The 12,082-nt window shown below is 29.0% G+C and overlaps 1 protein-coding gene across 5 annotated transcripts; it reads left to right on the top strand.

Moving 5' to 3' along the window:
* The first annotated feature begins 1,489 nt into the window (after window positions 1-1,489).
* On the top strand, window positions 1,490-11,751 carry LOC107441831 (uncharacterized). 5 transcript variants are annotated; one of them, XM_043056863.2, is made up of 4 exons: window positions 1,490-1,593; window positions 3,153-3,273; window positions 8,712-9,518; window positions 11,655-11,751. In XM_043056863.2, the coding sequence occupies exons 1-4, from the start codon at window positions 1,544-1,546 to the stop codon at window positions 11,670-11,672; spliced, it is 996 nt and encodes a 331-aa protein (XP_042912797.1). In that variant the 5' UTR covers window positions 1,490-1,543; the 3' UTR covers window positions 11,673-11,751. The 5 variants fall into 5 exon arrangements, 4 of the variants coding, with proteins under 4 accessions (XP_042912797.1, XP_042912796.1, XP_042912801.2 ...); XM_043056867.2 differs by lacking the exon at window positions 1,490-1,593 and adding an exon at window positions 1,745-2,143 and having other exon boundaries at window positions 11,655-11,748; XM_043056862.2 differs by lacking the exon at window positions 11,655-11,751 and having other exon boundaries at window positions 8,712-10,794.
* The last annotated feature ends 331 nt before the right edge of the window (window positions 11,752-12,082 follow it).

The raw sequence follows: 12,082 nt of genomic DNA, 5'->3' as shown, positions 1-12,082 counted from the left end.
CCTCTTCAGTAAGGACACTTTTCTTGAGTGTTAGCAAAGCCTTAACTTTAATATACCACTGATAGAAGTTGTCACTGTTACACAGTGGAATACTCGGCAGATCCCTATTCATTGTGGAATCTCAAGATGTAAATCACGACGAAACTTAGTGAAAATTTTTACTGCGCCCTAATTCTCAGAACCACGCTCTGCTACCAACTGTAGTCCGTGGAGATCGAGACTCAAACAGAAAGTAAAGGTTTATTAACAAAGAGCAAACAAATACATACAAATTTGAAAAGAACGCCATCTGGCGGTATTAAAAAGAAAAAGACTTCCTAGCAATCCTTCCCTGGGAATAACAGCACATTGCTTACTTAAACATAACACGTACAAATTGTTCGCTTAGTATATATTGGTCACTTAAACATACAAAAAAATTTTTTGCAACAGCGAAAAGCTAGTAATATTTAACCTCTTACAAACATATTTTTTCTAAATCTAATATAAGCATTTTGAACAGTATCTTATTATTTGTCATACTTTTTATATTAAGTAGTATAAAGGAATAATAATAGGGCTCTATGGCAGAAAAAAAAGTTAAAAAGGACAAAATATGTTCTATTAGGAATACGAATTTTGATCCTTGCTAAAAATTTTAGAACTTAAGTTATTAAAATGATCATATATTATACTGCAATGTTTAATAAAAGATATTTGAACTACGTTATGAATTCTTGTTTTAGTACTACTTTTATGTACGCTTTTAGAATGTTTACAGATATAGCAGAAACAATAAAATAAATTTCTGAGGATGGGAAAAATGTTTCCCTTTAGAAAACAGGGGGGAATTTTTTTTTTATATAGAGGGTAAAAACCATGGTAATTACCGTGCCAAACCTGTTTGGTGTGCGTTTATTACCCCGTTTTACGAGGATTTTTTTTCTGTTCTTGCCAACATTGACGATAAGTCTAATGCCAGTGTAGGTTTTCGATTTTACTTGTGCAGGCAGATAAGTCGATTGTGATAATCGAGAAAGTGAGACTAGAGCGAATCACTAGCGAAAAATCGTAATAAGTATTGGTTTAAGTTCAATGGTATAACCGCACGGAAAGTGACGCATCGTGGGTGTCTCAATCTGCTTGGTCAATGAAATGAGGCATTTGCTTATGTTTGCAACTGTCCTTTCCATTTTATTTCGAGTAAGCCATGCCGTCGAGTATTGATTTTCTCAGGTGACACATTCTATATCCTTTCACAAAGAGTTCATTTCTTTTTCTACGTATTTCTTACTTAATACAATAACAGACACAAAGCCATGTACAACATAAACAGAATAATTTTGCATCAAAGTAACAATGCAATATATTATGCTTACAATACAATAGATAAACATATAATAACTCAAAGTTGAGTGAAAGAAGTAAACTAGAAAGAAATATATTTCAACAAATTCGATGTGTAATACGACGTTCTATTTAATTAACTTCATGTTAATTAACATTCTTAACAGGTGAAGAAGCTAAATTTTAACGCACCATTTTGCTTATAAATTAGCTGTCAATGACGTCTCAGACCACATGTTTCGGTACCTGTTATCATCTTCATGAAGTGTAAGTATCTAATTGCCAGATATAAATTTTCTTATGTTATATCGGCAGGCCATATATGCCTCGCAGAGTTAAAATAATATGTGGTAATCAAGAATAAACTTTTTGTATTATTCTAGTAATGGAGTGAGAGAATATTTTTGCTTAGAGTGGATAATTAACTTTTACATTTTAGAGAAACTTCTCCCCCTCTGACGCATGCAACCCGTTCGACAACTAAAGCATGATGTAGCAACGTGTTAGACCAATCAAAAATTTGTAGTAGGCTGCCTGCCCTCTTTTTGCTAGCAGTCCAAAGCGAGAGCTGTACGTGAACAGGTCGTGAGCGGTGGATCCATCGCCGATTTTAGAGGCCGCCGAAATGTAAATTACTTTAATTTATTTTTTTAAATTCTTCTTTAATAAATGCCTAGGTAATTCAACATTTTAATGAATAATAATGTTTTTCTAAATTTGATCTAACAAGTAACACGATAATTATTTAGTTTTTTTTTCCCTCCACGTGCACATTTTTCCCCACGTGCACATATTTTTTTAACTCACTCCACTCCAGGTATTATTAAATTATTTTTGCCTTATATATCTTTTGTATAATCATGTGTATCTTAATTTACCTACTGATTTTACTTTGAAAAAGTAAATGATTAATGTAACATAAAGAAGTAGTGTTGAAAACCAACTCGGGGTATATTTTAATTGTAGCATTGATGATTTTATATTGATTCTTAAAATGATTTATGATTACTAATTTTATTTTTCTTAACATGCTCCGAATCTGGTTCTCAAATGATATTTTATTCAAATTAACTTTAGTAAATTAACTTTTAAACGATAAGTAATTGTTAATTGCATAAAATTTAATTTAGCAAAAATGTATTTTTCTCAAGAGCTTAAAATAAAATTTATTTTTACGCAACGCAATTTAAGTATGATATAATAATTTACAAAATTTAAGATTTAATAATGCTTTTTAATGATAATGTTAGATTTAATAATGTTGAACAGCTGACTCAATTTTGTGTTTACGACTACTAATGTTCAACTCAGTAGCCTTTGTAATTTTGAATCAATCCAGAAGACAAGGAAACTCCTGGATCAGTACCCCCAGAGGTTTAATTTGTTTTGGGAACATGGAGGACTTTGTGACTCGACAGATTTAACGTACAACGGTCACAATTTACTGCACGGGGAGTCTTCGGCTGGCAGGGTTCGAACCGACGAACTCTTGGACATAGGTCCAGTGCCTTACCAACCAGACTAACCTTGCCTTCCCTACACTTTTATTAACACAATTCTCTTGATTAATTGGAACAGAGAAAAAATACTTTGTCTAAAATGCATTTAAAGATTATTAGTTAAATTGTTTCTGCGCCAATTCATCAAGTATAATTTGTCATAATGTAATTCAAGGTAGGCGTAAATTTTAGTTGCCGCAATTTTACGTATCATTCGGGATAATCTGGTTGATCGAGAGTTTACTTTACAAATTAATAAGGTAAGGCTATAAAGTCTTGTAATTTCTACATAGTGTTTGCTTACTAATAAATCTTTTTTCTATTTAGAAAACTAGTGTATACTTGGTTTAGTGAAAAAGTTGTGTGGAAAATTTATCTGAAATTATATACGATGTATCGTCAGGCCATTCTGCAAATTCTCCCTAAATGGCATTTTTGGAACAACAGAGTAAGTAGATTTCTACTGTTAAGTAATTTAGGATCTTTGTACTAGTAAACCTAGTAACGATAATGAATCTGCTCAAGATGGACCTAACTTAAGCACATAAAAGGGAGGGGAAAAAAATTCCCGGCCCATCTCGATGTATGAGAAATGGAATTCAACGTAAAGGTGGTCTATCAACGCCTTCTATAACTGAAAGCCTCCACAAGGTTTTTTGTAGGTAGTCTGATCAGACCACTATGAAAGCAAACCAAGTAGAGAAAGAACAATTTAATATGAAATCTAATAAAAATTAGAAAGTGGTAGCAAATATATGTCAAATTTTTTTTTTTTCATTTATNCCTTTCCTTCTCACTGTTAACTGATAAAGACGATTCTCCCTCAACATAACACACATAGTCATTTGATACCCAAAAATAGCCGCCTTAGTTTAGGATACGGGAAAATGGTTAGCATTTTTAACTTATCTTTATCGTATTTATGGCCCTGGGCTCTTTTGTCCTCTTTTTTAAAATGTCAAATATCAACAGACCCCTACCTATTCATAAATTGTCTCAAACAGGCAATTATCTAGAATTTCTAGGGGGGATTTCAGTAGGGGGAGATTCTTGTAGACATTTTCCATTTTTTGGGGGGTTTTTTTGGTGGTTTTGTTAAGAAAATTTCTCTGAAATAGAATCATTCTAAATCTTCTCTTACGTATAAGCGCTCACAGTGTTATTCCATCATTATTTAAGCTAGACATTTCCAGTCAGTTCGAAATTTTGATAAATATAAGTAGTAATTCTGTTTACTTTTATATTTTGTTTTAATTGTTTTAACTTAAATTATTAGTTGTTATTTTTTTAAATAAAGTTTATTTAAAGTTTTTTTAATAATGTTTATCGTTGAATAATAAGAAGTCATTAAATAAATTCTGGGGAGGTAAGCAAATGTTTGCATTAAATCACTTACTAATACATTTATTATTATATGTTTGCAAGAATTGTTTTATAGTTTGTATATTAAATTTATTTATACAGTACATCATTTCATGGTTTTACTGTTCATTGCGCATGAATTTATTTTGAACGCACGGAGCTACTTTTTATTTATATTTGTAAAATCAATGTAACTTTTTAATTTTTGAAATTATAAATCGAAACTTAGAATTTTAATGACCTTTCTATAACTTTGTTTTCATTCAGAAATTTAATGTCACGTTTATGTTTATAAGGACATTTATGAAATTAATAAAAATTTTTAATTAAACAAAATTATATAAACATTGATTATTTATGTTCAAATATAAATAATTATCACTAACTTGCATTTAAACTAATTAAAACAATGAAGAATTACTTTAAATGCAAAAGTTTCCTAAAAAAATTCATATAATTTTATTACGGTAAAAAAAAACTAATAAAAATATTTTTTTTAAGAATGGGACAAAATGTTAAACTCAATTTATTGTATGAGTTTTAATGATTACTTCATATAATTTTATTTATTTTGTTTTATCAAAATAATATGGGATTTTTAAAGTAATTATTTTGTGCTAATCAACATTTTCATAATTTGGTATTTTCAACAAATATTTTTTCTGAATTAAAAGTATTAATTTTTAAAATTTTAATACTGAAACTATAAATACTGCCGATAGAGGAAGGAAAATAAGAGTTCTATGTGTTGTCTTTTTTATTTTTTCGTGTACATTTATATCAAGTTTTTATGGTTACCAAAATAAATCATGCGATCCAAGAAAACCAAAAATATCTCATCTTGTCTGTTTCTTTGCTTGAAAATAACAAGGAGATAAATACATTAAATAAAATGGGCATAAAAATTTTTCCCATCACAATTATTATAATTTACCATTTCTTCAAAATATGAATACTATAGTTCTGTCAATTAACTGAATAAAATTTTATTTTCCTTTCTAAAGACAACAATTTCGATTTTTAAAACGTTTTGAACCGGAACAAGATGAGAAAATGGCTAAACTTAAAACTGCTTTAATATTCTAGAATTTATCAAATTTTTTTTTTCTTCTTTTTTTTTCTTACATTTTTTTTAAAAAACATTCGACTACAATTTAAAATGTTAAAATATGCCCCCCAAAATTTATCTCATTCATGATTGTTTTATCACGTAGGATTACATGGCATAATATTATGCATTTATAAATTTCATGTCATTCTCATAAAAAACTTTAACAGACAAAATGTTCTTTTCAAAATAAAACTATATTTTTAAGACACTGTGCATATTGGATTTAAGTAACTTTACTTTTACCTCAATGTATTATTTAAAGAAATTATGCTTATTTTTCAATTGAGACTTTTGAAAAAGGAACATACGTGATACATAAAAATGATATGTCACACATGATTACTTCATATATTTTTAATACTTTATATGTTTTAATTTTTACATATTTTTAATTTTTTTAATTATTTAATATATAGTATTGTAATAAATAATGTATCAATCAAATGTCTCTCAGGGGCTAAATCTTTTAATTAGTTAAAAATATCAAAAAAGTTTAAAGTATTATCAATTTATAAAGTTTTAGTCGTTTCTATGATACAATTTATTTTTTAATCATAGAATAAATTTGCAGTATTTCATACATTATATAGTAATCAAACACAGAATACAAAAATATGAAAGGTTCAAAAGTTAAAAATAAAATTGATGAAATTTTGTTTTTAAATAATGCTTTTTTATAAAAAATGCATTAGAAAAAGAAGAAATAATCATTTAATAAAAAAATGGAAAGTAAAAATAGAAATTATCAATAAATAAAATATTTATTTGTCGAAATGTTGTTATCATGCACTATTCTGCAGTTTCTGCCTATATAGCAAAAATTTAACTTACTGAACTCTGTTCTTTTTTTTATCTTTAGTATGCTACTATAATTGAAATAAATAGTATTTTTATTAAAAAAACATTTAGCTATTTTAGACTAACAAGCCCAGCTCTCAAGGCAGTTTTTGAGGACAAATATATTTCCTCGCCTGAAGTAAATTACAAACTTATGACTCACCACAACTCAATTTTTAATTGATATTAATGTAATAATTGTATTTACTGCTTATTCTACTGATTCCCATTTTGAATCACACCTTCACATTGCACAGTTACATCTGCATCATCCGGTAAAACTCCCCAGTTTAAATTTTTTATTCATTTACAAGCCGAATACCAGTTCAGCGCATGGGGTAGAAAATAGGAAAATAAATAATTAATAAATCGATGTTAATCAACATGCACAAGCGTGTACCAAAGCAATTAATAAAGTTAAAATAATTAAAAAAAATTATTTATTATTATTTGTTGCTCTTTCCAAGAAATTTCCGTTAGATCAATGTGCTAACCTAATGTTTGAATAAAATTCAAATTTTGTATAATTTTAATTTTTGCATAATTATAATTTGAATAAAAACTTAAAGACCAGTGAAAAAAAATTTAAAAATAAAAGGGATTTAAATATTATTTTATAATTAATTTTAAAATTGTTAAGAGGTAACGCAACAAACAGGATTTCTAATTTTGTAATTATCTGAAAAAAGTGGTACGGCACAAAATTAGGGTTTCAATTGAAGTCAACATGAAAAAAATAATATTTAAAAAATATAAAAATTGAGAAGCCTGTGTAAGAGTCTTTTTTTTTTCGAATTACTTCTACTATTCTAGTTTTCATAGAAGAAACTAGTTTCTAACAAAGTTAGGTATATGTTTTATATTATTGTCTTTGATCTTGAACTACCTATCATTATCATCGCAATAGCACGAATATTTATTGAAGAAAAAGCTTCGATCGGTTCTTTTCATGATCAGTTAATCTCTTTACCTTTGCCACCAAAACTTCTAAAAAACGCAATAAAAAATACATAGCAAGAATTCATGGCAAATTTGCAAATAGAAGTGTTTTTCAATCGTCGTAGTAGCCATAGTATTTTTTAATTATATTTATTTCTAAAAATTACTGGTAGCCTTTAAGTTTTTACTCAGGCTAAAATACTAATTTTGATCTTAAAAATTTTTTCTACATAATTTTACATAATTGCAAATCTTGTTTGTAGCGTTATTTCTTAATAATATACTTAATTTATTAAGAAACTAATAATATACTTAATAATATAATATACTTAATAATACTCTTAATAATATACTTAATAAGAATTAAATAAAAGGGATTTAAATTGTATTTTTCGATTTCTCAAACGTTTGCTCTAGTCTGAAAATTTTTACTCAGACAGTATTTTATGTTGTATTTCATTATAGATTGTTTGATTTGTAATTTTCTGTGCATTCAATAGTATTTTTTTCACAGAATTGTACACTTGATGCTCCGTAAAGACAACTCCTTCGATAAATTTCTAGAATTCTTGTCACAAATGAAGTAAAAAAAAAAGGATCACAAATTGATATTTCAGGGGAAAAAAAAGAAAATCAAAACATGACCAAAAATTTATGTTCAGTTGCCGAAAAAACATAGAGGAATTGAAAGACACTTATTTGAGACACTTCAAACTTATTTCGGCAATCTAACTGGTTTGAAAGTTTCAATTCCGTTTATCTTAATAGTGATTCTTACAATTTTCTTATCGTTTTTTCCCGCTTTTAAATGGTAGTTTGCTATTCCAAATTGGCATAGTTTTTTAAACTTAATTCTTAAAGATGATTCTAAAATTATATATGAGGAAGTTGATTACGGACCACTCTGCATCATAGAATCAAGATGTTTCTTGATTCTATGATGCAGAGTTTATTCATTCATTAGAGTTGTATTCTTATTATATATATATATATATATATATATATAATTAATAAGGGCAAGGGTGATATTTTTCTTAAGAAACGTGAAGTATGGTCCCCCCAATAAATTTTATCTGACGACGCCAATGATTTATGAATATAATTGGTTTGTTTTATTTACTTGTCAACCACTATAGATTCAGTTCTAAGATATATATGATAAATTTCTCTCAAGTATTTTTAAAATAGAATTTGGGTTAATGCGCACAAGTGGTTGGCTTTTTAAGTACTCTGCGCAGACTGCTTGCAAGAAACCGTGTGGAGGCTTTCTGATGTAGGAAGTAACGGCTCTATTTAGTGTTATAGTGTTTTCTTCAATGTAACGGCGCTTTCTACATTGTAATGGCGTTTTATAAATGGAGTTAATATAATTGCACTTTCAAATATAATTGCGCATAAAGAAAGAGTTCATTCTCGTAATTCATAATTTAATTACCATAATAACGAAAAATGAACATTTATGGACTTAAAATAACGTTACACAAATCTCAACTTTTTCTGAAGGTGTAACTTTGGTTTAAATTTTACAGCTATTTTAATGCAATAAATCTTCCTCGGATAATTCAGGGCAAAAAATATCATTAAACTTTTCATTGACAAGTATTACCAGGTCTTAATAGTAATTTTATTCTATATAGGTATGTTTTTCTGATATGCGACTTAAGGAGAAGTTTCAGAAGACCTTAAAAGTTATCAAGGAAAACAACAGAGCTCAAAAATTCTGTGGTATTCTCATAAACGCTAAAGAAGTCACTCAAGAATCTAATTGTATCTCTCTTCACCCTCCCGTAGAATTTTCCCTGAACAAAGATGAGTTAGAAGCTCATTCAATTATCTGTGAGCTAAAAGAAGTCATTCATAAAGATAAGCCTGAATATATTCTAATTGATACGATCTTAAAAGCACTTAGAAATAGCTCTAATGAGACACGTCAGCAGCTCATTTCACTTCTTTTTAGTATTGATACGGTTAATTTCCTGAATCCCAAGATCCAGAGTTCAAAAGAATACTTAAAATATTTTATAAGTGATGTTGAATGCTTTTTTAGAAATGCAAATAAGTTAAATCTTATTAGGATTTTAGATACACGAGGAGCTTTAAAATTGGTTGAAGCTAGATTATTTGATCATTATGAGGGAAATATTTTAAATGATGGAACAATCTCTATTCGGCATTCCATCTGTTATCTGCATTCAATAGTGTCCAATCTAATTTTTGAGGAAGGTAAGCATTCTGATGATCATAATAGAGAAATCGAAGCTTTAATGTCTGATGCTGCTTCACTAATTTCAACTAGATTGTTACTACTGAACAGTGCCTCAAAATCTATTATAGAGAAATGTTTATTGGCACGAAGATCTTCGCTTGCTATTGACAGAGATGATTTTGATCTCGAAGAGTTTTATTTGCGACAGTTTAGAGATTGCTACAATTTTTTGGACGTGGTAAATATGAACTTTTTTGTAATATTTCTTTAAAAAGTGACAATGTTCTTGAACATTGATATTTCGTGTACCGTTTTTAGGGGTAAGGATAGTCAAGCTTTACCTTCTGTGAAGCCCCTCGGTACATATTTCGCCTCTCTATACAGCATTTTTGTCTTGATAGTTCGTTCACCAGGAGTTGGGACATGGCTCCGCCTTCATCACGTGGTACGCGACGATGCTATTTCGCTATTTTTGAGAGAAGGATGTGAACAATCTTGAAAGAAGTTGTTATTTTGGCGATCGTATGACAAAAATATTTATTTCGCAATCTTTATGTACATTTTTATAACATTAAATATTTCATAAATCTGATGATATTTCTCCCTTTTGAGTGAATAGTTTGTCCTTTTTAAAACATTTTGCTGGGCACACAGCCGTTTTTAAATTTAAAATACATTTAATTAGATAGAGTAACAAAAGGTCAGATGATAAAGTGAAGTAAGTGACTTAAAAAGAATTCACTGTTAGTGTTTGGCGTGCATTAACGATTATCTCAATTTTAAGCGTGAAGATGTTTTTCCCTCTTACTCCCGCTCTGAAATGAATTCTTCGTCCGAGGAGATGATGGAGCAACAAGTGTCAACTCCTGGTGAACGAACTAGACTTTATCTAACAAAACTAATACTAATATAAAATTAATAATCGGTTTTTCCCCCTAGACAAATCTTAAGACATTTGATTTGCGGGCTTTAGTAAACCAAATAATTCATACAGAATAGGTGGTCTTTAAGCCTGCCAGCGAAAACATAGTGTCACGTAGTTATAATCAGTTATGCAACTTAGTCCCAGACTGTAAAATAATTATTACAGCAATTTTTTCAATTAAGCTAACCATTAGTTGTTAATAAATAAAAGGTTTGGTTGATAAACAATTATCGAAAAAGTACTATTAAATTAATCATTTACCTTGGGGATAATTTACAACAGAGGTTTCCAACTTAAATGCAGCCAGGGGCCACAATTAAAAATGCAAATCAAATCCGGGAAGCCAGTTGGAAACCACTGATTTACAATTTAATTGAGTTTTAGCCAATGAAAATTGTATCTTTAAACATTATTTTATCAAAAGTAAAATATTGAATTTATAGGTCGAGACGAAACAATAACTTTGTATTATGGAAAGTACAATTTCTATTGCATTACCCCCCCTTTTTTTCCCTTCCATTTACAAAGTTAACTCTATTGATATACAGTTATTTTAAAGATGGCAACGACAACTGAAAAGCTTTCTTCAACAGTTTCAGTTCTTCCTTTTAAATAAAAATAAATTAAAGCTGTAAAGCACAGGTATTCCTTTTTATGTTTTTAGTATTAAAGAGCGTATTTTTCTCCACTAGAATCTGTTATCAATTTTTAAACTTCTGTAAAAATAAAGCAAAGCGGAGTTCCATGTTATCGATTATTCAAAACCAAGAAGCGAAAGCTACAGAAAATGAAATTGTTGCGCTGTGATATTGAATGACGAGGAGCGAATTGTATCAGAACTCCCGGTTTTGTGCGAGGATCAGCTTTCTAATATAGAACGCAATGCATAGTTTCTTTATGACCATTTTTTTCTTTGGTATTTTGCGATTTTTGAAGATTTATTTCAAAGTCATTTTGCATTTTACTTCGTCGGGAGTAATTGTCGGGCTTCTTGTAACTTATTTTCAGTGAGACTTTTGCTACTTAGAGATTGTTTCGTTCTGCATTATTTCAATCCCTTTCTCTTTTCTGTATGGATTTAACGATTCTTGTCAATTATTTTTAGTAGACCTACTGTTACTTTTCGATTGCTGCACAATCGCTGTTATCTTAAATTTTCGTTCTAAACTCAATTGATCAATGAAAAGAAAATATAAATTAAAGAAACGATTCTTCGAAGAAAGATTTCATTTTAAGCGATACAATTTTATAGGGGTATTTTGTATTTTACTTTGTTATAAAAAGTTAGTTTTTTTTAAAAATTTATTTAATGTAGGTAAGTATAATTTTTTATTCTTTAACATTACAGTATTTAAATGATTCTTTAAGCTGGTTGTTCGGCTCATTTGAGTGATTTTATATCTTTTACATTAAAAGAACTGTTTTGTGACACGAATCGATTCTTTTCAGTATTATCTTATCCTCTAACATTAATGGGTACTTACAGAGTGATGGGGTTAAGAAGAGGGGTAAGTAACCTAAGTCATTTTTAGAAAAAGAGGACTTTTGAAAGGAAAAAAAATTGTTGAATATTCAATTCACATCTTAATGGATTCAATTATAAATATAANTAGATTTTAGCTAAGGTACCAATGTAAGTTTTTCTGTTGAACAGAAATGTGATACTTCCGTTGAAGAAAACGTTTCTAGCGTAACAGAATCTGATGAATGTGAAAGCGGCCCTCAAAGTGTTACAACCACCCATATGGCGTTGGACTTTTTTCAGAAAATAATACATGCGAGGATAAAAAACTGGATATACTTAAAAATGTTTGGGAACCCAATCCAGCATTTGTTTTTCCAGAAAAAGGAAAAAGAAAATTGAAATTTCAGTACAA

Source organism: Parasteatoda tepidariorum, unplaced genomic scaffold, assembly GCF_043381705.1.
Source record: "Parasteatoda tepidariorum isolate YZ-2023 unplaced genomic scaffold, CAS_Ptep_4.0 HiC_scaffold_1263, whole genome shotgun sequence".
In the NCBI taxonomy this organism is placed as follows: domain Eukaryota; kingdom Metazoa; phylum Arthropoda; class Arachnida; order Araneae; family Theridiidae; genus Parasteatoda; species Parasteatoda tepidariorum.
The sequence above is the reverse complement of the archived record's forward strand: the minus strand, read 5'-3'. Positions and strand labels throughout refer to the sequence as shown.

Coding starts and splice junctions, on each gene's coding strand:
- LOC107441831 (XM_043056862.2), top strand. CDS start 1,544: ATGACGTCTCAGACCACATGTTTCGGTACCTGTTATCATCTTCATGAA. Junction 1,594..3,152: donor TGTTATCATCTTCATGAAGT/GTAAGTATCTAA, acceptor TTTTCTATTTAG/AAAACTAGTGTATACTTGGT. Junction 3,274..8,711: donor GGCATTTTTGGAACAACAGA/GTAAGTAGATTT, acceptor TATTCTATATAG/GTATGTTTTTCTGATATGCG.